We start from the raw sequence: 20,384 nt of genomic DNA on the forward strand, positions 1-20,384 counted from the left end.
TTAAAAAAAAAAAAATTTTTTAAAGTCGAAGTTGACCGGCTAAGTTCCCGGAGCTGATATATTACTATACTTGTAAAAAAAAAAAATAAATAAAAGTAAGAACTATAAAAATTAAATTAAATTATAAAAAAATAAAGCGTAGGGAAAAGTAGGGGCTTTTTATTAGATTAGTAGGGATAAGATCTTTTAGACCGGTGGCAACACTGGTTATCTGTCTTTATTTAACTTCAGGCGAACAACAAGGATGAAATGATTCCGCGAGCGTTGCGGTCGCGTGTGTGGTCCGTATTTTCTGTATCCTGATGTAACCTCAAACTGAGAGCGGTTCTACAAAAGCTTCTTCGCGACATTAACGTGAGGAAGAATTTATCGCGGATTACGAAGCTTTCCACGATGAGTGTATTAGCGCAGAGGCTGAGCCATTTGCGATGCACCTATTCGGTGCTGTTGAGGTTATGTGACCAGGGTAACCGTGTCCAAGGCATGATCGGCAGCGGGTTCGTCGGCAGCAACCGCTTGACCTCACAGGTGAATCACGTGGCGCGTCATCCACGTCGGTGTCGGGAATTCGCGGTGTTCTCCGCCGATCATCAGCAGGTCGACGCCGACCTGGACGACTTGCGCGAGAGTACCGGGCCGGAGAAGATGCAGGAGAACGAGTACGCTCACAATCTGTTCCGGAATTCGATCCACTACATGTCGACTGTGATGAAGCCGATCACGACGCACACCTACGTCACGAACGACGAAGCCCTGAGGCTCCTGGAGCAGGATTGGAGTCTGATGACGGGCGAGGAGATGGTGTCGGCCATCAAGAAGCTGTCATACAATGTTTCCCAGGGTAAATATGAGCGCATCGATCCGTTGAAGTACATGAACGCATTCAATGCGATGTGTGTACAGAAGCTGAGCGATAATGATTTGAGGATAGTGATGCGACACTTGGTGTCATTTTCTTGTCATTGTAATTCTCCGAATTATCGTTCTTACCATAAACTCTGCGATCGTGTGGACAGGGAGGGCGTAAAGCGTTTCATGCAGCTGAGCACCAATGAGATGCTGTTACTCTGCGACATACTATATCGGATGATGCGTAACAAATCTGAGTACATATGGCACTCGATGAGAAAATTAGGTAACAAACCCAATAAGCTTACTCCTAGACACCTGGTGCAGGTTTTATTCTTTCTGAATATATGTCGGAAGCCGCCTATAAATATGTACGAGATTGAATATTCTTTGGAGAGGTGTATATACGACTTGTCAATCAACGAGCTAGCGATAGCGGCTTTAGGTTTCTTCAAAACCGGCACGAAAATTAGAAATGTTAACTTTCTGATTGAAATCATGAAAAAAACTATGGTTGAAGTAGAGGCTGCGGATAGCGTCAGTATCGGAGCACTCTTAAAATTGATACGGTGAGATAATCGAATATTCGTTGACTCATAGAGACATTGGTTTTATTTTTAATATCTTTTTTCTTCCAGATATAGTATGCAGCTCACAGCAATCCCTATGCTTCAGGAATTGGTGAAGGTTCTGACGCCGTACGAGTCGCGTTTTACGCTGATGTCTTTGACACACATCGCGCATGCATGCGCTAGGGTCGCGTTATACGATGAGGAGTTCATGAATACAATAATCAGAAGGTAAATTCTATCCTTGTCTGTGTAATATATTCCCATTACATGGAGAAGGTAATAAGTAATGCATATGATTGATACGCTTTCAGATTCAATAGCGAAATAAAGACTGCGAGACTGAAGGACTTTGAGAGATTTATCTTCGTGCTCGCTTGTCTTAATGTTGATAAGAACAATAGTGTCTATCAAAATATAATCGAAGAACTCAGGACCACTTGGAACACGAGTCGAGCCCGCGAGATATCACAGTAAGTGTTATAACAGTGATAAAAGATTTCTAAATATAAAAAAAAAAGATTTTTGTATTAAGGTAAAAGTTGCATATTCTCTCTTTACACCTTTCTTTTAAAGATAGGAAAATTATTTTACTTCAGTAATACTTATAAGGTGTTTTTCACGACAGGCATCCACATGTAGCTTCACGCATTCTAGGATTTCTGGCGGGGTTAAGTATTTATCCCACGGATCTAATTGGACGCGTCATGGCAAAAGAGCATCTTGACAAGATATACCTCAAATCTAGATACCTCACACGTGAATACAGTGTGCTGGAATATAGCCTTCGGCTGGAAGTACCAGAGTACAACGGGCCATTCCTTAAGTTCTCTACATGTGAGACCCTAGAGAAGGTATGCAAAGAAAGTGTTTATCTGTAATCGCATTCTTTGTCGTAAAATTGTCGACTAAGTGACATATTAATAGATTTAATCGTGTCTTGCAGAAATATTTCCAGGAATATTCCAGGACTGGGTCGGCGGAATCGAGCCGGGGGAATCTACTTTTTACAAGCGTGTTGCAAACGTGTCAGGTATATCGTCGTAATAAATCCTACGGATTATAACGAATATTCTTATGAATTCTCTCATTAACAGGAGCTGTTTAATGCCACGTCGGACATATCAGCCATCCGACCGTTGCCGCATTATGCACCGCCGGACATCGTCTTCTGTCTGGACGAACAGAATGGACTTCTACCATCGAAGGAATTCCTATCGCAGTATCAAATGTGTGAGATCATGCGTGTGGACAAAGAAACTTCCAAGAACAGCAGGTGGATTTCTCTCGTCATGGCTCCTCATGGACTTTTAATAAGGAACAGTAATAATTTGCCCACTGGAATGTTGGCTACAAAACTAAGACAGTTGTCTATAATTGGATATACGCCAATCATGGTAAGTTTTATGGAATGTATCAATCTGGTTAAGAATAATGCGAAAATTTTAAGTGTGTAAAATTTAAAATTTTCTGAATCTTAAAAAAAACTTGAAATTTTACGTTAAAGTTCTCTACAATTGTTGACTGAAATTTCATTAATAATTTAATTTAAATCATTCTCTGTAATTTTTAACTATAATTTAAACCATGATAAATGGTTAACGATGATACAAAAATCATAATATTGAATAAAATCATAATAATTAAAATTATGTAGAAATTATTTTGTTGAGAAATTTAGTTTTAGAATATTTGAGACAACTGTGTTAATTAGATGAAAAGATTGGTGATAAAAAGAATGTTTTAATCTTTTACAGATATCACATATTTCTTGGTTCGAATGTGCATCATCACAGGAGAGGTGTGATTACCTCAAAAAGCTTATATTTAGGGATGATGCAGAATTGTCCAACAAATAATGTGTTGCGCAAGATTTGATCACTATATATTTAACTAATAAACTATATATTTTGACTCTTAAGTTGTTGGATATAGATCACTTTTTCCATCTTTCTATTTATGTTTCTGTATAATAGTTTACACACATAAAAATAGTTGTATAGTAATTGAATGATCTTTATTACAATCTTTCTTAATTTGTATATAATCATGTCTATAATTAGGGAAAAGATTACATATGAAATATATGAATTTTAAAAAATGTTATATAAATATTTTAATTACAAAGAGAGATAATTATATAACTTTTGAACATATTAGGGGAATATGAAAAGAGAAAGTTGTCGGAAATATATAGCTTTTATTAACAAAATGTTCAACAATTACACATATTATAATAGACACATTACATTGTTTTTTAATATTTACAGATTTGTAAGCGATGTGGAGTTTGTGTGGCGTACAATTTGATTGTTTTTTTTACAAATATTCTTCTAATACGTCAGATTCAAGAGGCATGAGAAAGCGAAAATACTGAAGTCGGTTTCAAAAGTAATTGCACATAAGCTTCTTCGTGTATTCGACAGTGATGAACAGTGTCGCTGTGGCTGGTACCGTTCTTATCAAGGTCGGTGTCAATCCATTATATAACGCGCCGATGCCTTCTTGCCGCAGGATATCCTTGAAGACTACCAAGGCGGGTGTTTTCAAGTTTTGCACCTAATTAAAACAAAAGACGGGAATTACATCTTTTTACACTAGACTTTCATCATTATGCCATGTTATTATTAAGTTTGCTTTTTAGGCGATAAAGACGAACCTGTATTCTGCTCTTAACCACATCAGCGGGAAATATCGCTAGCCAGAGCAACGTTCCTCCAACCGCACCAGCCACCATCGTTTTCTGCCAGCCAATGTCTTCCCGCTTCTGACCCTTCGTCGTCAGCAACTCCCTCGTGGCCTCGTAACCGCCGAAGAAGAAGAAATAGCCCGGCATCTCTCGGGCTATCGTCGACGACAGACCTGTAAACAGGCCTCTTACACCTTGCTCCCTAAAAATCTGTCTCGTCAGATTCCACGGTCCTATACGAGGTCTCTGAGAAACAACGACAATGTCACTCGAAATTCGTAAGTTTACAATGTCATTAAAAGCTACCGTCATCGAGCGCTATTCACCGTGGATTTGTTCGCGGCTGCTTGCATCTGTTCGACTTCCTTCATCGCCTGCAACTTGCATTTTATCAACTCGGTCGGGCATAACGTCAGCGAGGAGAAAAACGCGGCAAAGAAGCCGGCGCAGGCGTTGCTGAAGGAGCTCAGCTCTTTTACGTTCTGTACACCTATAAGAAAAAATTTGTATTACATATTGGATGAGTGATGAGATATAGCTTGTTTGTCAAAAATTCTGTTGCTTTACGGAATCGTGAATCAATGCGGTTTACGATTTACCTATTAAATGAGCGATCGCCTTCTGACAGCCGCCGTAAGCCGCGAACAATACCGAATTCTCGGCGACGTTGGCGGCCACCGCCGGGATCGTCCCGGCGTACAAACCCCTCGCGATACCGTCTGTCCTTAATGTACGTAGAAAGCAATTCGCCGTGCCCTTATATATAGACGGAAACGTCTGCATCTTCACCTTCACAGTGTCCAGCGGTTGCCCTACGTAGACGAGCGCTACGCCGCCTATAAACGTTAAAAAATATTATTACGATAATATTATTATATATTATATATTATTATATATTATATATTATTATATATGTATTATCAATTTACGACGTGAAAATGTATACGATATCTCACATGTGAGACGGTATTATAGGCTGTTTCTTTTTTACGAGTAATAAAAAATAACTCTTATCTGAAACTAGTTTAAACTAACAAGTATAAACATTTGATGAAAGAATGTCAAAATGTTAAAATCAAGTTTAAACTATATCTTGCTATATAAATTTGTAATTTTTATCGCACATTCAATATACATGCTATAATTCGTAAATTGGTAAATCATCACAAAAATGTGATATATTTTCTCGACAAATGTAAAGTATTTTTTTTTCTTTTTTCTTGTAATGTAAAAGATATGATCTCTGTCAATTTGTGATTGATAACTAGTTTGGATTTATCTGTTGATTATATACTTATGTGAAAGATAACATTAAAAGAGATAGGGATAATGTGTGTGCTGAAACGTTATCTTTCTGTCAAATCTATTACAAATGAATATGTATATATTCATTTGCAATAGATTTGATATATATAAAAAATATAATATATAATTTTTATAGTTTTTTTATTATTGAATATAATAATTATATACAATATAATCATTATTATTATATTATATATAATTTATAATTTTATATATGTGAGTTATGGCAATTTCCACTGCATATTCCTATACACGTGATTTTGGCCTTTATCCGCGTATCTCACGATTGTTTATAAAATATATAAACGGAAGAATGTCGCGTATAAAAACGCGATTATACTGGACATTACCAAGAGAGCCGGCCACGAAATCGATCACGCCGGTTTTGATATTTTCCACGGCACAGCTGTTCTCCTTCGACACGTGGGGCAACTCCGCGCCGATCGTCCCAGCGACATTTTCCGTCGTCATTCTAGTATATATTATTTAAAAATAAGAAAAAAAAAAAACTGACGCAATCACGTGTACGTTTCAGACAAGCGTACGATCGGTCAGTACTGATACTGATGATCGCCCATTTCGTAAGACAGTGTGTATCTGAAAAGAAGCCGCTATCGCGCGTGGTCGTTTAACGAGCAGGTTCGGCTCGAGAAATCCTCGGGCCCTTTGTAATATTTTCTAGAAATAAAAGAAGAATTTTTTCTTCTCGTCTTGGCGTCTCCAATACATTGGAGAGAATTCTTGTTTTTAGGTTAGGTCAGGTTAGGTTTGTATTGGAAATAATATTCAAAAAATATTCATGTAGAGAAATTAATTAATTTGTGTAATATAATTTTATTGTAATATAATTTTCTCGGGAGAAAAAATTGTTCATATGAAATTATATATAAATATATGTATATTATCTGTCTATACAAAAAAGGTGATAATTGAAAAAAAAAAATTATATTAAACTGTGACGTAATAAGATGTTTAAGAGCGTCCTGCCAATTAAACATTCGATGTAAATAAAGCGTACGTATGTGCATGGTGAAAAAAAAAAAAAAAAATATCACGCGGAATGCGATGGCGAGGGCAGATCCCGATCGCAGTTGCTAAGTTACGGGAGGACGCGGTCGGGTCGTCATGGAAACGTGCAGTGCCGCATCCTGGTCGCGCATAAGTCACTAGGAGGTGTCTTTCCCTCCGATCGCTCTAGCCTGGACGAGAATTTTCGCGACGACCGCGCGAGGTAGATACTTTGTCCGGTTCGCCATAATCGTCTCGTCGTAATCGTACACCCGAACACCCAGGTCGTCGTATTCGCATGCTATAGAGACGACGAGGCGTTTGCGACGCGAAAAAAAAATCACCAAGACGGCCCAGCAGCGCCTGGCTTCTGGTCATAAAAAGAGACATATGTTCGGAACACGCACGAATCACGACGACATTGTGCCGAGACATTCCAAAGCATGAATTCGCCTCGCGATTGATATATATATATATATGTATATATTTTTTGTCGCTTCCCCTCTCGCTCTTTTGTCATCCGCACGAGGAGGCGAGAAGCGAGATCGGGAACGCGTCGCCGGGGCCGACGACTCCGTTCATTGTCGCCGAACGAATCGCGCGAGAGAGGGCACGTACGAGAAAGAGAGAGAAAGAGAGAGAAAGAGAGAGAGAGAGAGAGAGAGAGGGGGGGAGGGAGAGAAGGAGCTAGCTAGATAGAGAAAGAGCTTGAGAACGCACGTTGCGTACGCACGCAAGGCAAGGCAAGGCAAGGCAAGGCCAGGCCTGTTCACGCTAAGCGGAGAGGAAAGTGTTGATGTACGCTGCGGGTCGCGTCGCGTCGCGGCCGCGTCGAGTCGATCCTCCGGAGATCGTCGTGTCCTCGCGTTCGGATAACAATACATCCTGCCATGGTAGCCGTCGCCGCAGCGTCTCCGCCGCGACAAGAGAGGCACGTCGCTGCGCCGCTCTAGCTTTTGGGGGCCCGATCGACCGCAAGATGCGAGAGGTCCGTTCTCGGGAGAGCATCCTCGCGGTAAGTAACGCGAGACGTCGACGACACGACTCGTCTCTCCTCTCCTCTCCTCCATCTCACGCGGAGAACCCGACTCTTCTTCGGGTCCCCCGCCATTAAACCCGTTGGCCCTTTACGGCGGCGTTCCTTCCGCCGTGCCGAGCGATCCCGAGGACGGGGGCGAGGTCGAGGTCCTCTTCCGAGAGAGGAGAGGACCGTTATGCCGACGCGCATCTATAGACCGTCTCCGTGTTCCGGTCGATACGGAGGCGCCCGACGTGGTTCGTCCCGTCCGTGGCGCTGACTTCCGAGGGAGAGAGAGACGGCTCTCTCTCGGACGATTGCGAGGCGAAGCAAAGCGACGCCGCCGCCGTTTTCGGCATCCTTCTCGAGAGACCGTCGCGTGCCCCGATGACGGATCCGGATGAATAGATAGATGAAGCGCGATCGCAACCTTCTCTCTCTCTCTTACTTGGTCTGTCTGTCTTTCTCCCCCCCTTTTCTTGTGACAAGTGGCTCGTTTCGACTGGGCTTGGTTCGGATTCTCGCTCCGACGCCAGGATACCTCGTCTCCTGGAGACCCTACCGGGGGGAAGCATGTGAATGTAAAAAAATTGTGCGTCCGGGAAGAGAAAATTCAACATGTGTGCTTGGGATTTAGCGAGGCACTTTTCCCATGTTTGGCACTTCAGTAACAGCTGAGAAGGTTACATTAGGAATAAGCACAATATTATTAGATAGAGCAATGTGGAGTAATAAATTCTTTGGGAAAACCTCGTTTGATTTCTCCTCGGCCGGATAGAATAGTCGGTTAAAGCTTGGACAATGTGTTCGTTACAATAGTGTAGCATTTCGGATCGTATATTTCGTTTGTTACCTTGACTTGCAAGAGTCTACAACGAGCTTTTTATTCAGGTTTAAATATAATGTTATTTTCTATCAATACAGTTGCTTCGCGAAACAATAGCAATGCATTATCAAATCTATTCGATAGACTTGATTGTTTTGCGGATGTGTAACAGGAATACGTTAACCTCTGATATGCATTAACTTATGAATGCATTAACTTATGAATGCATTAACTTAAATCTATTTGAGAGAGAAAAAAAAGAACTTATTCGTAGCTAATTATAAGAAAAATTAATCAATTTTTTTTATAGAAACAATTTTATTTTTCCTATTCCAGTGAAAGTCAGTGTCGCAGAATGGTGGTGGATTGCCTGTCGATCCAGACCTCAGCAACTGCAGTAAGGAAGCAGGAGCGAAGGTTAGGTGGCACGGTTGGTGCAAAGATGCAACCAAACAGTGGCGGTGGAGGATGTGGAATGACACCAAAAGAGCTCTCTGACAATGACGACTTGGCTACATCTCTCGTGTTAGATCCCTATCTAGGATTCACCACCCATAAAATGAATATCAGGTAAGTATTATTGGAATCGTTCCTTTTTTCCTTCTCCCCTCAATTAACGTATACATTCACAAGTTTTATCCTAACCTCGTTTAACTTGAAATTTTATCTTTGCGCAACAGATACAGACCGTTGAAGGCAAATAAAGATGAACTCCGAAAAATTATCTGTGAATTTATCCAAAGTCAAAATTATGAGAAAACGTATAAAAAATTAATGGGTGGAGACTGGGGTGCACGACTTCCCCATACAAAATCTAAGCAGCAACAAATCAATTTGGAAAATCACGTAAGTTAAATACAATGATAATTCTGTAATTTTAAATTCATTGTCATTTTATATGGAATTTATATTATTTTATTTTGAACTATGCAAGTTGTGTGTATGACACATTATTTTCTTTTAGATCAAACGATATTTGCGAGTTTTCGATAAGGATTCCGGATTCGCGATAGAACCGTGCTACAGATACAGCCTAGAGGGACAAAAGGGTGCTAAGATAGGTGCCACCCGAAAGTGGATGAAGCACGAGAAAATCTCCTGCCTCGTCGGTTGCATAGCTGAGCTTACTGAAAAGGTTTGAATAATACTCAAATAATATTTGAATAATATTTAAATGGAAAAGCTTATTCAAGTAATTTCTTTCTTATCATTCTCATTTTATTCAATCTTCTTTATCTTTATTCAATAGATTTTCCTTTATTTTTATTCAACATTATATGCGCTCTTTAGGAGGAAGCTGCATTGCTACATCCTGGAAAAAATGACTTCTCTGTGATGTTTAGTTGTCGAAAGAACTGTGCCCAATTATGGTTAGGGCCTGCTGCTTATATAAACCATGACTGTAGAGCGAATTGCAAGGTTGGTAACTACAATATTGCACGAAATTCGAAATGTAATTGAAAAAGGAATTATTATATGTGAACGCGAGAATATTAATTTCACGATATTGTACAGTTTGTAGCGACGGGAAGAGACACAGCGTGCGTCAAGGTGTTGCGCGACATTGAAGTGGGCGAGGAGATCACGTGTTTCTACGGGGAGGATTTTTTCGGCGATGGTAATTGTTACTGCGAATGCGAGACCTGTGAAAGGCGAGGGACCGGCGCTTTCGCGAGTCAGAAGCCGGGCGAGGAACTGTCATCCGGTAAGATTAAATGATAATAATATTTATTTATCAGAGGAATGCGATATCGTCATCAGCTCTTATCTGGATCGGGTACTGTGTAGGTTATCGTTTGAGAGAAACGGATAATCGAATCAATCGAACCAAGCATCGACAGCAACCGTTGAACAGGAACAAACAGCAAGCCGATACCGCTCTTACCGAGCGAAATGCAGTTCTGGTTGGAAATGCGGCGGTCGCGCCACAGTCTCTCAGTATGAAGGAATTGCGACGTAAAGGACTCACCAAGTACGATGCCGAGCTGCTGATCGCGCAGGGTTGTCATTTTTCCGATATCAATCAGCAGCAGCCGGCTATCAACAACGGCGAGAACGTGCTGCAGACTCGACCGCATCCTTCCGCGGTCACGACTTCCGTCACGAGGAGTCTTCGTAACAAACAGATGTGCAAATTCGATGGTAGTACTGATGACGGGAGTGCTCTCAAGAATACTCAGTCGCTGAGAACGTCTAGGTAGCCTCTTTTTTCCTTGATACGATCAAACGTTTGATCTTTATATATTTTAATACTGTATAATACATGTAATTTTAATTTCACAGGCTTCACAAGAGAACGGAATCGAAGAAGGGGAAGATTAGTATAAAGCCTGTGTCGGTCTGTCTCGACAGTTCCGTTGTGAAAGATGCGGAAGTGGCGAATATCAGTCATCGAAAAGAGGATTCGGATAGAGTACCCGAAGAGAGTCTGTATTCGCGATTGCAAAAGCATCTCGTCACGGAGATAGATAGCGATTTTTACGTGGAAGATTCACGACGGCGTACCGCGACAGAGGAATGCTCGACCGAAGACGCCTGTCCGTTACGACTGACAAAGATGGAGGATGAGTTTAACGTTAGCGACGACTTGATGGAGGATGAACGGGGAATACCGAACCTCACCGCAGAAGTCGAACCCGATACAGTAAATAATATTAATTCTTCCAGTTACAAAAAGGGACATTATAGTACAAACGCCTGTGATTCAATTCGATTAAACTCCGTGTCTCAGACCCACGTGCAACAGCGCTTACATACCGCAGAATTTATTCCCGACGACGCGAATTGTCGCTCGAGAGACTACCGTCGTTCTTCATCGCCCGTACAGGATAAGGAAGGTGAAACTGATTCTTGCAACACGGAGAATTGCCTCGATAAACTTTCCAAATCTCGTAGCAAACGATGCTCCTCGACGGACGAGAGCAAGACGCTGAACGAGGATTCGTCCTGCGAGGACGATGATTCGCCGTCGTTGATCGAAGAAAAGAAAGCTCTGCGACAGGCCGATTTCCGGCATAATGATGTCTTGTATGAATCAAGCTCTCGATCGGATGACGAATGTTGCGATATAAACTCGGCGAAGGTAATCGTAGTGCAGAAGTACGCTATGGAGAAAGATATGGAGAGTGAAGACTGCGAGAGTCCGATTGTCGTTGACGCGACGGCGGATAGGAATCGCACGGACAGTGTCGAGTTTTGTGGAATGAATACTGAGGAAGTTATAGAAATGAAAACTAGTATTGGAAACGTCTTAAAGTGTTATAATAGTACGGTTCCGAGCCAGGAAGAGGAAGAGGAGGAAGAAGAAGAAGAGGAGGAAGAGGAAGAAGAGAGCGTCGTGATGAAAAGTGATGCGTATATCGCAAATGTTGAGACTGACGTCAGATCCGAAGTGACGACGTTACGCGCAATCGAGTTAGACTCTAGAGTACATATTAGGGAAGAAAATAACGCGGCGGACTTTAATAACGTACAGACTGGCACAGAGTATAATAATGATTTAACGGATCATAGAAACTTGCAGGACAATCATGATCCCTCGTCGATGAAGAGATCAACATCCAGGCGGAAAGATCACGCGTTGGAAATGGCGTCCTCGAGATCGTCTCGCAAGTCGCAGAAGAGACTCTCGAGCACCAAAGCCAAGTTCGGCGTATGGACGGAAGATGCTCAGGATGACGGAGTAGAGGGGAAGAATCACGGGAAAACGGGAAAGAGCAAGAACAAATCGACCAAGAGCCAGAGGAGGGACCGGCAAAGATCGGCGACGGCCGAGATCGGAGAGGCCGATGACGATTCGGGCATCCAGGGTGATATATACGAGTTTAGCGAAAAAGAGAGTAATCTGGAGGACATTGGAATACTGTCTATAATAAGACGCGGCAAGCACGAATCTCGTCATGCGTCCTCCTCCACGTCGCCTGTACCGGAGATGCAGTGTAACGACGAATATAGTAAAGCCGAGCCGCCGGTATTAATCCCGGAGGAACCGTGGCCTCCGATCGATTCGACGGCCCGGAGCGAGCACGGCGCGGATTCCAATAACGGCGTTCAATCGGGAGAAAACTGTGATGTCGACAGGAGCATGGAGAGGTAAATTATATTGATACACAAACAATAATATTTCTTTTTCTTCGTATAAAATTTTTATTTTTTTTTATATTTTTGAAACACATGAAGCAATTCCCGGACTACAAATATATATGCTTTTTGCCTCGAAAGATTAGTATAACGAAAGACTATTTCTTTCAGATTAACAGTTTACGAAAACAATAGTAGTACGCGAAAATCAAGCTCGATCCCATCCTCCGAGTGTCAATGGCAGACGAGCAATCCGAGCGAATGTCGAGTCTGGCCCGCCGTCACGCCGGAGAAGCCCAGTCGTGGTCTTAAGCTGACGCTGCGCATGAAGCGATCGTGTCTGGAGGACAACATGGAGTCCGGCACAAGTGGTCTGAGCGAGGACAGCTACGAGCCCGAATACGAGGTGTTGCGCGTCGAGGGATTGGAGAGGCGCAAACGCCGGAAGAAGCACAAGAGCAGGGATCGCGAGAGACGGCACAAGAAGTCGCGCGAGCTGAACCTCGACCCACCGCCGCCGCCCATGAAGAGATTACGCTTGATCCTCGGCAACGAGACACGCACTATCGATCTAACGCATTCTTAACAGCTATAATTCCTCCTTTCTCCCCGTTCCTTTGATCCCTTCCTTTCCATCCCCTCTTAACCTTCGTCACGACGCGCGTGTAATATCAATTTCACACACACACATTTTACGACAGACTATCTTTTGAAATATAATTAAAAAAAGGAGGATCACACACACATACACACCGACACTCCTCCAAAAATTTTAGGCCTCCTCGTCCTACGACATGCGAGAGCGAGTTCATATCGAACTTGAAGGTACCTTTCTCACGATTAAACTTGGTTTAGAATTAGAACTAGCAATTACTGCCTTTCCTCCCTATCTCTCTATCTCTCTTTATCTCTCTCTCTTGTAGTCCTTGTTATTTAAATCTTCTAGAAATGTATGTCTTATTCTGGTAACAACGAATCTCTAAAGGCCTACCGAGATGTAAACGAGAAAATTTGTAGGTGGGAGAATTTGTAGATCGCATACATGTTTTTTTCGTCTTAAGGCTCCTGGCTCCTTGCCGACCATGTCGAAAACGTGACGTCAGAGACGAGAAAATACACGCTAAAATTTCGTAGATGCCATTTCGAAATAAAAAAATATTTCGATGAAACAGCACTTCAGATGGCTTTAGCACATTCTTAAAAAACCCCGAAAACTATCCTTTCCGCTTTATAATCAATCAACAGCTGTAAAATGTAATATTATGAAGCCCAGTCCGTCTGGTCTTTGCTGCACATGCGCAATCATTCCGCATGTCAGTCTGATATCTCGATCATTTTACAGATGTTGATTGATTATAAAGGGAAAAGGATAGTTTTCGGGGGTTTTTAAGAGTGTGCTAAAGCCATCTGAAGTGCTGTTTAATCGAAATATCTTTTCATTAAAAAATGGCATCTAAGAATTTTCAGCGTGTGCTTTCTCGCCTCTGACGTCCAATCCAATATGGCCGCGGTGAGCACCCAGGAGCCTTAAGAATTAAATACTTACGTACGAAAATCAAGGAAATAGTATGCGAATACTTATCCAAACGTCGTACAGTTTCATAAAGATTAATGAAGTGCTCTATAATGCATTAAACGGATAATTCTACTTAATGATTCGATCGAGCCAAGTCAAGCATATTCTATTTTAAAAATTTATTATCTTTGACGAAGAAGGATCGACATAATCTCCCGAAAAAAAGTCTTCTCTTTTTGTTTTTGTTTTTTTTTTTCAAACTATTTCCTATAAAACGCGAACTACTGTATATGAAACGAATTGTATCGATCTCATATTTTGCGAGATAAACATAGTCGAATCTTACAAACTATAACTCTCATTGAAATCGTTTCGGAAAGTAGTCCGTTATTATATTCTTGCTACTTTCTCTGTCTGCATGTGTGGTACACTCCGGAACGGAGAGAAAGGACGAAGGAGGAGGATCCCTATACTTATACTATGTATAATAATAATTATCTAACTGATTAAAAAAAATCTAGCTAAATATTAGTTAGTTACTATTATTGTAATCGCTATTCTCGAACGAAGAAGGGTCGAATATCATGGAGAACCTTGTAAATATTGCTTATACATATAATGATATATATATACATAAGAAGTTTATTACCGTATTCTGTTATTTCGGTGTATATTACAATGTCTTTCAATGCGAGTCGATACGTCACAGGCAGACGTCGCGCATTGCATATACTATTGTATACGGATACGAAATACACCGTTCACACACGATGCTGTAGTAGTAACGAAGTATTACAAGAGAGAGGGTTTTACTCGGCAACGCGTTTTCGTTATATTACACGCCGCTAGAATCCGAATGTCCATATATGTTGCAGACGAGGCCCCCCTCGGGGGACGAAAACGCTCGCCTTTGTGGATAAGACATCGCCATCTGTTTCCACGTTTGTTCGCGGACGAAAAAAGAAAGATTACGCAAAAGTAAAACTCAGAAGCGGTACTCGAAATTTTTCCGATTATTAAATTGGAGAGTGCAATTTATTCTCTGTATATCAAATCAAAAAAGCTATCGGATTTTTTTAAATCGATATCGAAAAGAAAAGAAAACATGTGTAATTCGATTAGATTTGCTTCTATTCAGTCGTAAAGAAAGTAATATCGTTGTTTTAGAAAATTTCAGTAAAATTAATATTTAATAATTAGTAATCAAAACACCGATCTTCGACGCACGTTTAATGAAATTATCATACAACGATATTACTTTACTTTTCGTTCGTGATACACATTTTATTTCTCTTGTCATTAGAGTCTTATATGGTAGAAAAAGAAATATTCGAAATTCAAGATGTGATATCCGTTTGAAAAAAAAGTTCCGTATTCCGAGTAAAAGTTATCGAGCGCGATGTTTATTCATTGTGCGCCGAGATTTAGTTAAAATTCTGACTTGACGAATGGGCCGTTACTCATGTCCACCGCTAATTGTTTTGTTTTAATATTGCAAATATTAAAAAAAAATTACGTCACATATCGTCACATATATATACATACATATATATATATGTATATATTTGACGAGCTGTGCAGAATTGCGAGAAACATTTTGTATCGCATACAGTACATAGCGATAAAAAAATACGTATTGCGTTGAATTGAAGTACAGTATATAGGATGTACAATTCATAAACATTATCTATATTGCATGGTTCATTGACTTTCTTTTCTTTATTTTTATTTGTTTCGAAGTGCAATACTAGGCGGAAGGGAGGAAAACGCGCAAATTTGGCGAAAAAATTTGTATATTGATTATTTATTGCAAGCTTAATGATAACACATTAGTACAAATATAACGAAATCGCGTGAGAATATTGGAGTAATTAATCTAAATTAATACTTTTCAAATTTTTGTTTGCTGGTTCGCTAAACTAATTTCGAATGAGCAATTAATCGTGCTGAATTGAATGCTTACACGAAAAGAGAACTGTACATTTACAATTATCATATATACAGATCCTATTTTAAATCTGCCCAACGAAATATACTAGAAAAACTAAATAATATCGGAAAAAAGTTTTGTACGAAAGTCGTATCGTGAGGGAAACATTCATGAAGAATCAGCACAGTTGTGTATCCGGTTGAAATGTTTTCGAGATATAAAGGCTTTTTTTTTTTTTTGTAGACTAATATAATTTAATATAATTTTTCTTTTACATAGGATTTTTTTAGTCAATCTGTATATAAAAAAAGTATTAAGATAGAATTATCGAAAAGCTATAACTTTTGTCCGAAACTCTTTTCCCAACATTGTTTAATTTTTCAGATATTAATATTTCATTGTGACATTTAAAGTGGGGACATTCTGTATATTATTCACATGTACAAATATATTACAAAGGAGATGTAAAAATTTTATTTTTCTTTTTTATGTCACGGATATATCTCGAAAAAATAAATTAAAAAAAATATATATGTATAAGTTGATTAAATCAACTAAACGTGAATTTTTTTAAAGTCGACATTTTAAAAACATTAAAATTGATTGTACCGACAGCTTTGATTAATAATTATCTATTAACAATTGCTTATCTCTAAATTTAATGCTAATATATGAAAAAATTTAGCATATTATCAATTCAACAACATTAATCAACAGCAATTGATAACAATATTAATTATTAATGAAATATTGGGCAATCGGTTAATTATATAGAATAACAGACAATATAATTATCAAATTCCGTTAGTAGATTATGATAGAGGTGGGTATCTCCATAGCACATCGGTATAAAATGTTCATTTTCATTACATCAAAATTTTTTTTTCTTCAAATTTCAAAGTTGGCCACTTTGATTCATTTTTAAGACCAAATTCGGCTTTATTATATTACATAATATAATATTATATATTAGATTATATAATATAATTATATATTATATATATTATATATATTATATATATTATATTACATAATATATATAATACATATATATATATTAGCTATAGTTTTATTATTATATAATGAAGCTAAATTATATATAATAGAGGGTGTCATTATTTTTTAAAAATATACTTTGAAATAAAGCCTAAAAAGGACTCAAACGCCAATCTTAAAATTTGGAAAAAACCAAAATTTCGATGTAATGAAAACGAACGATTGGTATTGATGTGCTATGGAGACACCCATCTATTATAATCCATTAACGAAACTTAATAATTATAAAAAAAGTTTGATATTTTGTTGTACTGTGTTAGTAATTTAATTAGCAAGTGATCGAACGTAATTATAGTAATCAAATCGGCTTATCCGACGTGATTAGAAAGAAACATAATGTATATCTTAATCCTTTGATTCTTTGATTAAAAATTTTTTTAAAAAGTTGAACTTATATTTGTATCGTATTTATATATATGATATTTTTATCACGTTCTCAATTAGCGAACGAATAAACGTATGTTATTTTTAATATTTCATTTAATGAGAATAAAGGGATTGAAGATACGAAATATCATTTATATTAATATATATATATATATATATATATATATATATATGTGTATAATTATTATTTATATATAATAAGTAGTATAATATCCGACCCGACCCGACATGACATGACATGACGAGCACCGTTGCTCGCTGGCGCAGCTTTACCGTATAATCGCATTAACGTTAATGATTCTTTGTCAACGTTGCGTGATCGTAGCGGCCCATTTCGAGATGTTGCGCCCCTCTGTGAGGTGTGAAGAAAGGAAGATTTTCATTCGATATTCTTTTCCCTTTCATTTGCGATGTGCATGCCGAGAGTGATTGTTCAAGGGAAGTCGATCAAGACTCCTCGCGAAATGTGCGTTTTTTTTTTTAGATAGAGAAAGAGAAAGGAAAACCGACGAGAGATAGGAAAGGGAGAACGGTGTCTCGGATATAACGAGAAGATTATATTCGAAGCCCCACATATATACACACATACACGAGAAGAGAGACGTTGGGTTTTTTTTTTTAAATTCGTCGTACGATTTTTTCCCCCCTTCTTTGTTATCGGCAGAATTTTTGTCTCACTGCCATTAGAAGAACGATGTTACACATTTCGATTAATCGTTCGTGAGAGTGTGTGAAGAGAGAATCCTCGTAATCGCACCCACCCATCCCCGCGCGAGATGCTGTAAACGCGATCATTGTTATAGGTGAATTTCGTCAAATTCGACGTCGCGCGACGAGGAGGACGATCTTTTTTTGCGTGTCTGTCCTCCCGCCAAAGCATAAAAGAGAAAGAGGAAGAAGAGAAGGAAAAGAAAGAAGACTCTAGTTGTCTGTAAAGCAGAAAGAATCGCGCGCGACGTACACATTGTAATTATACATTACTTTCTTTGTTGAGCGGAAAATACATAGAAATGTACATTGTCATTATTATTTTCTACGAATTAAGGAATCATAATAAATAAGTCGCATAAACGTAATCCACATCGACAGCATTTTTGGCTCCAAATTCATATTCGGATAATAATGCGGAAAAAAGGAAAAACCCTCTCTTTATGGCTTTCTGATCGATTGAAACTCAATCGCGTAATTTTTTTTTACGTAGATCGAAGAACAGAATCGCGAATGGATAAAGTAATCTTCGTTTCGTTAAAAGAGATTGAAATTAATCTTAAAAAAATTTAATTCTGCTCGGAAACTTTATATATGTATCTTTTCTTAAATGTAAAAAAATATAAAAACATTTTTGATTGCTCTGCGCAACAAATAGAGGAATGATAGAAATAGAAGAAATACATAGGAGAGAAATGAAAAAGAATTCAGAGCGAGACGAATTTTCCATCTGCAAGATTGAAAGAGTTTGACTTTGCGAATTGATACTTTTTTTCGCGTGTTTCTTCGAATTTTCCGAGTCGCATATTTCAAGTTATTCTACTTCGTTAATCCGCGATCGGTTTTTAAGTCGACGACATTTATATTTTTTATATAGTCGAACGCAGTAGATTATATAAATAAAACAAGTCCCTCGTGGTAAAACTTCGACTTGATCTTTTCTTCGGCGGAATAGTTTTAAGAATAGAATAAGATTCGACGGGTATAAACTTCAATTGTAGAGAAGATATTCTCTCATTCTTTCAAAAAAAGTGCGTGCAAAAAAAAAGAACTTACGTAATCATCGTCAAAATGCATTTTCGAGAGCAGTTTCTGGGAAAAATAAAAATAGTTCTTTCATAAACTTTCACACACGCTTGTGCAATTAATTTCGATGACGATGTTTGCTGTTTTACTGTTAACTTTTGCTAAGAAAATACATAAAACTTGCATCTTCGGAGAAGGCTGTAAGACTCGCACAAGTTTTCATATCGAGCGCTTTGATCATCTTTTTTAAATATAATAATTATTTCCCACAATTCTGGAATTTAATGATGGAGTATTTTTCAGCGAATTCCGGATTTATCAAAGATCTATTTTAATTAGATTCTGAAGATTTTTATATATTTCTTGTGTTAAAATAAATCTATTCTCTAATATGCAGCCATATCTATAATATAAAAATAAATTTAATACTTAAAAAAGAACAGGATTATTTTGGAATTGTTATACATATTATTACATATTGTTTTTCGATTTGTGCCCGGGGCGTCTTATATTTTTATCCAAGTTTGAATTAATTGATCGGATTAATTCTCTTGATAAGTGCACTTTCGGCGATGGCTCTGCGCAAAATTAGACTCGATCAATCGAGTCATCGATAAGTTTGACGCCACTTACACGATGTTTGCCTCGCCTGTTTATCGCCACGTTTTATTAGTGGACCCGGCTAGAGAAGTAATAAATAATGTTTACCCAAGGGAATACTAACAATGTACCGTCATCCACTAAAATACACGCTTACACATATACACACAGTTTTCCGGAAAGTCGATACAGTTCGACCAACTTTCGCATTATTGCGCGACGCGAGTATTATGAAGAAGAGGACGACAGGACGCGTTCGTAGGAATTGACTGCTCATCAGATAGAAAATATCCCGATGCATGCGGCATTTCCGCGCGTGCATTCTGCGGAATTTTAACGCCGCAACTTATACCGACTTCTCTCGCGGCCAATCAAACGGGGACACGCATCGTCTATATGTAAATAGGCGATCGCGTGTGTATTAACGCGGCGACACATTTCCGAGAAATGTCATATCCTGAACGCCCCGATACATAAAAGCGACGTTCTCCGACATTTGTATAACGCCGTATAATTATCTAATTTCGTTTCGCTCCTGCGTAGGAAGCGAGCGAATCCTTTCCGAGGATGAGCAAAGCGGCATTCCTATCTATTTAAGTTAAGTTCTCCGAGTTGGAAAGCTTATCTTATCCTCCGTCTGAGTTTCTTCGTCTTTCTTTACTTTAAGTTTCTCGATTTATTATTTTTTTTTTAACATTACCGCTTCGAGAAACAATATCATGCAGATTCCTGTCGCGAACAAAAGAAGCGAATGTTTCAATCTTCTTATGATTAATTCGTTCGAATTCTCGGACTACGCGGTTAATTTTTTCTCTCC

General features: G+C 38.9%; 3 protein-coding genes across 3 annotated transcripts; 2 read left to right on the forward strand and 1 right to left on the reverse strand.

Annotated features, from left to right (window-relative positions):
• Positions 1-239: 239 nt before the first annotated feature.
• LOC145940519 (uncharacterized) lies at positions 240-3,619 on the forward strand. Its single transcript, XM_083045764.1, has 7 exons — positions 240-1,418; positions 1,488-1,649; positions 1,733-1,891; positions 2,047-2,272; positions 2,365-2,451; positions 2,516-2,815; positions 3,176-3,619. The coding sequence occupies exons 1-7, from the start codon at positions 394-396 to the stop codon at positions 3,275-3,277; spliced, it is 2,061 nt and encodes a 686-aa protein (XP_082901890.1). The 5' UTR covers positions 240-393; the 3' UTR covers positions 3,278-3,619.
• Positions 3,620-3,803: 184 nt separating this feature from the next.
• LOC145940521 (mitochondrial ornithine transporter 1) lies at positions 3,804-6,181 on the reverse strand. The gene is made up of 5 exons (XM_083045766.1): positions 5,763-6,181; positions 4,707-4,943; positions 4,434-4,597; positions 4,078-4,353; positions 3,804-3,977 (listed from the first exon to the last, which is right to left on the reverse strand). The coding sequence occupies exons 1-5, from the start codon at positions 5,881-5,883 to the stop codon at positions 3,804-3,806; spliced, it is 972 nt and encodes a 323-aa protein (XP_082901892.1). The 5' UTR covers positions 5,884-6,181.
• A 908-nt stretch (positions 6,182-7,089) lies between these two features.
• On the forward strand, positions 7,090-18,309 carry Hmt4-20 (Histone methyltransferase 4-20). Its single transcript, XM_083045762.1, has 9 exons — positions 7,090-7,435; positions 8,601-8,834; positions 8,945-9,110; positions 9,229-9,399; positions 9,555-9,683; positions 9,780-9,969; positions 10,053-10,461; positions 10,548-12,356; positions 12,516-18,309. Exons 2-9 carry the CDS (start codon positions 8,620-8,622, stop codon positions 12,928-12,930), a joined length of 3,504 nt encoding a protein of 1,167 aa, XP_082901888.1. The 5' UTR covers positions 7,090-7,435; positions 8,601-8,619; the 3' UTR covers positions 12,931-18,309.
• Positions 18,310-20,384: the final 2,075 nt, after the last annotated feature.

Source organism: Prenolepis imparis, unplaced genomic scaffold, assembly GCF_030444845.1.
Source record: "Prenolepis imparis isolate NDT839.2.m4 unplaced genomic scaffold, iyPreImpa1.0 SCAF_9, whole genome shotgun sequence".
In the NCBI taxonomy this organism is placed as follows: Eukaryota; Metazoa; Arthropoda; class Insecta; order Hymenoptera; family Formicidae; genus Prenolepis; species Prenolepis imparis.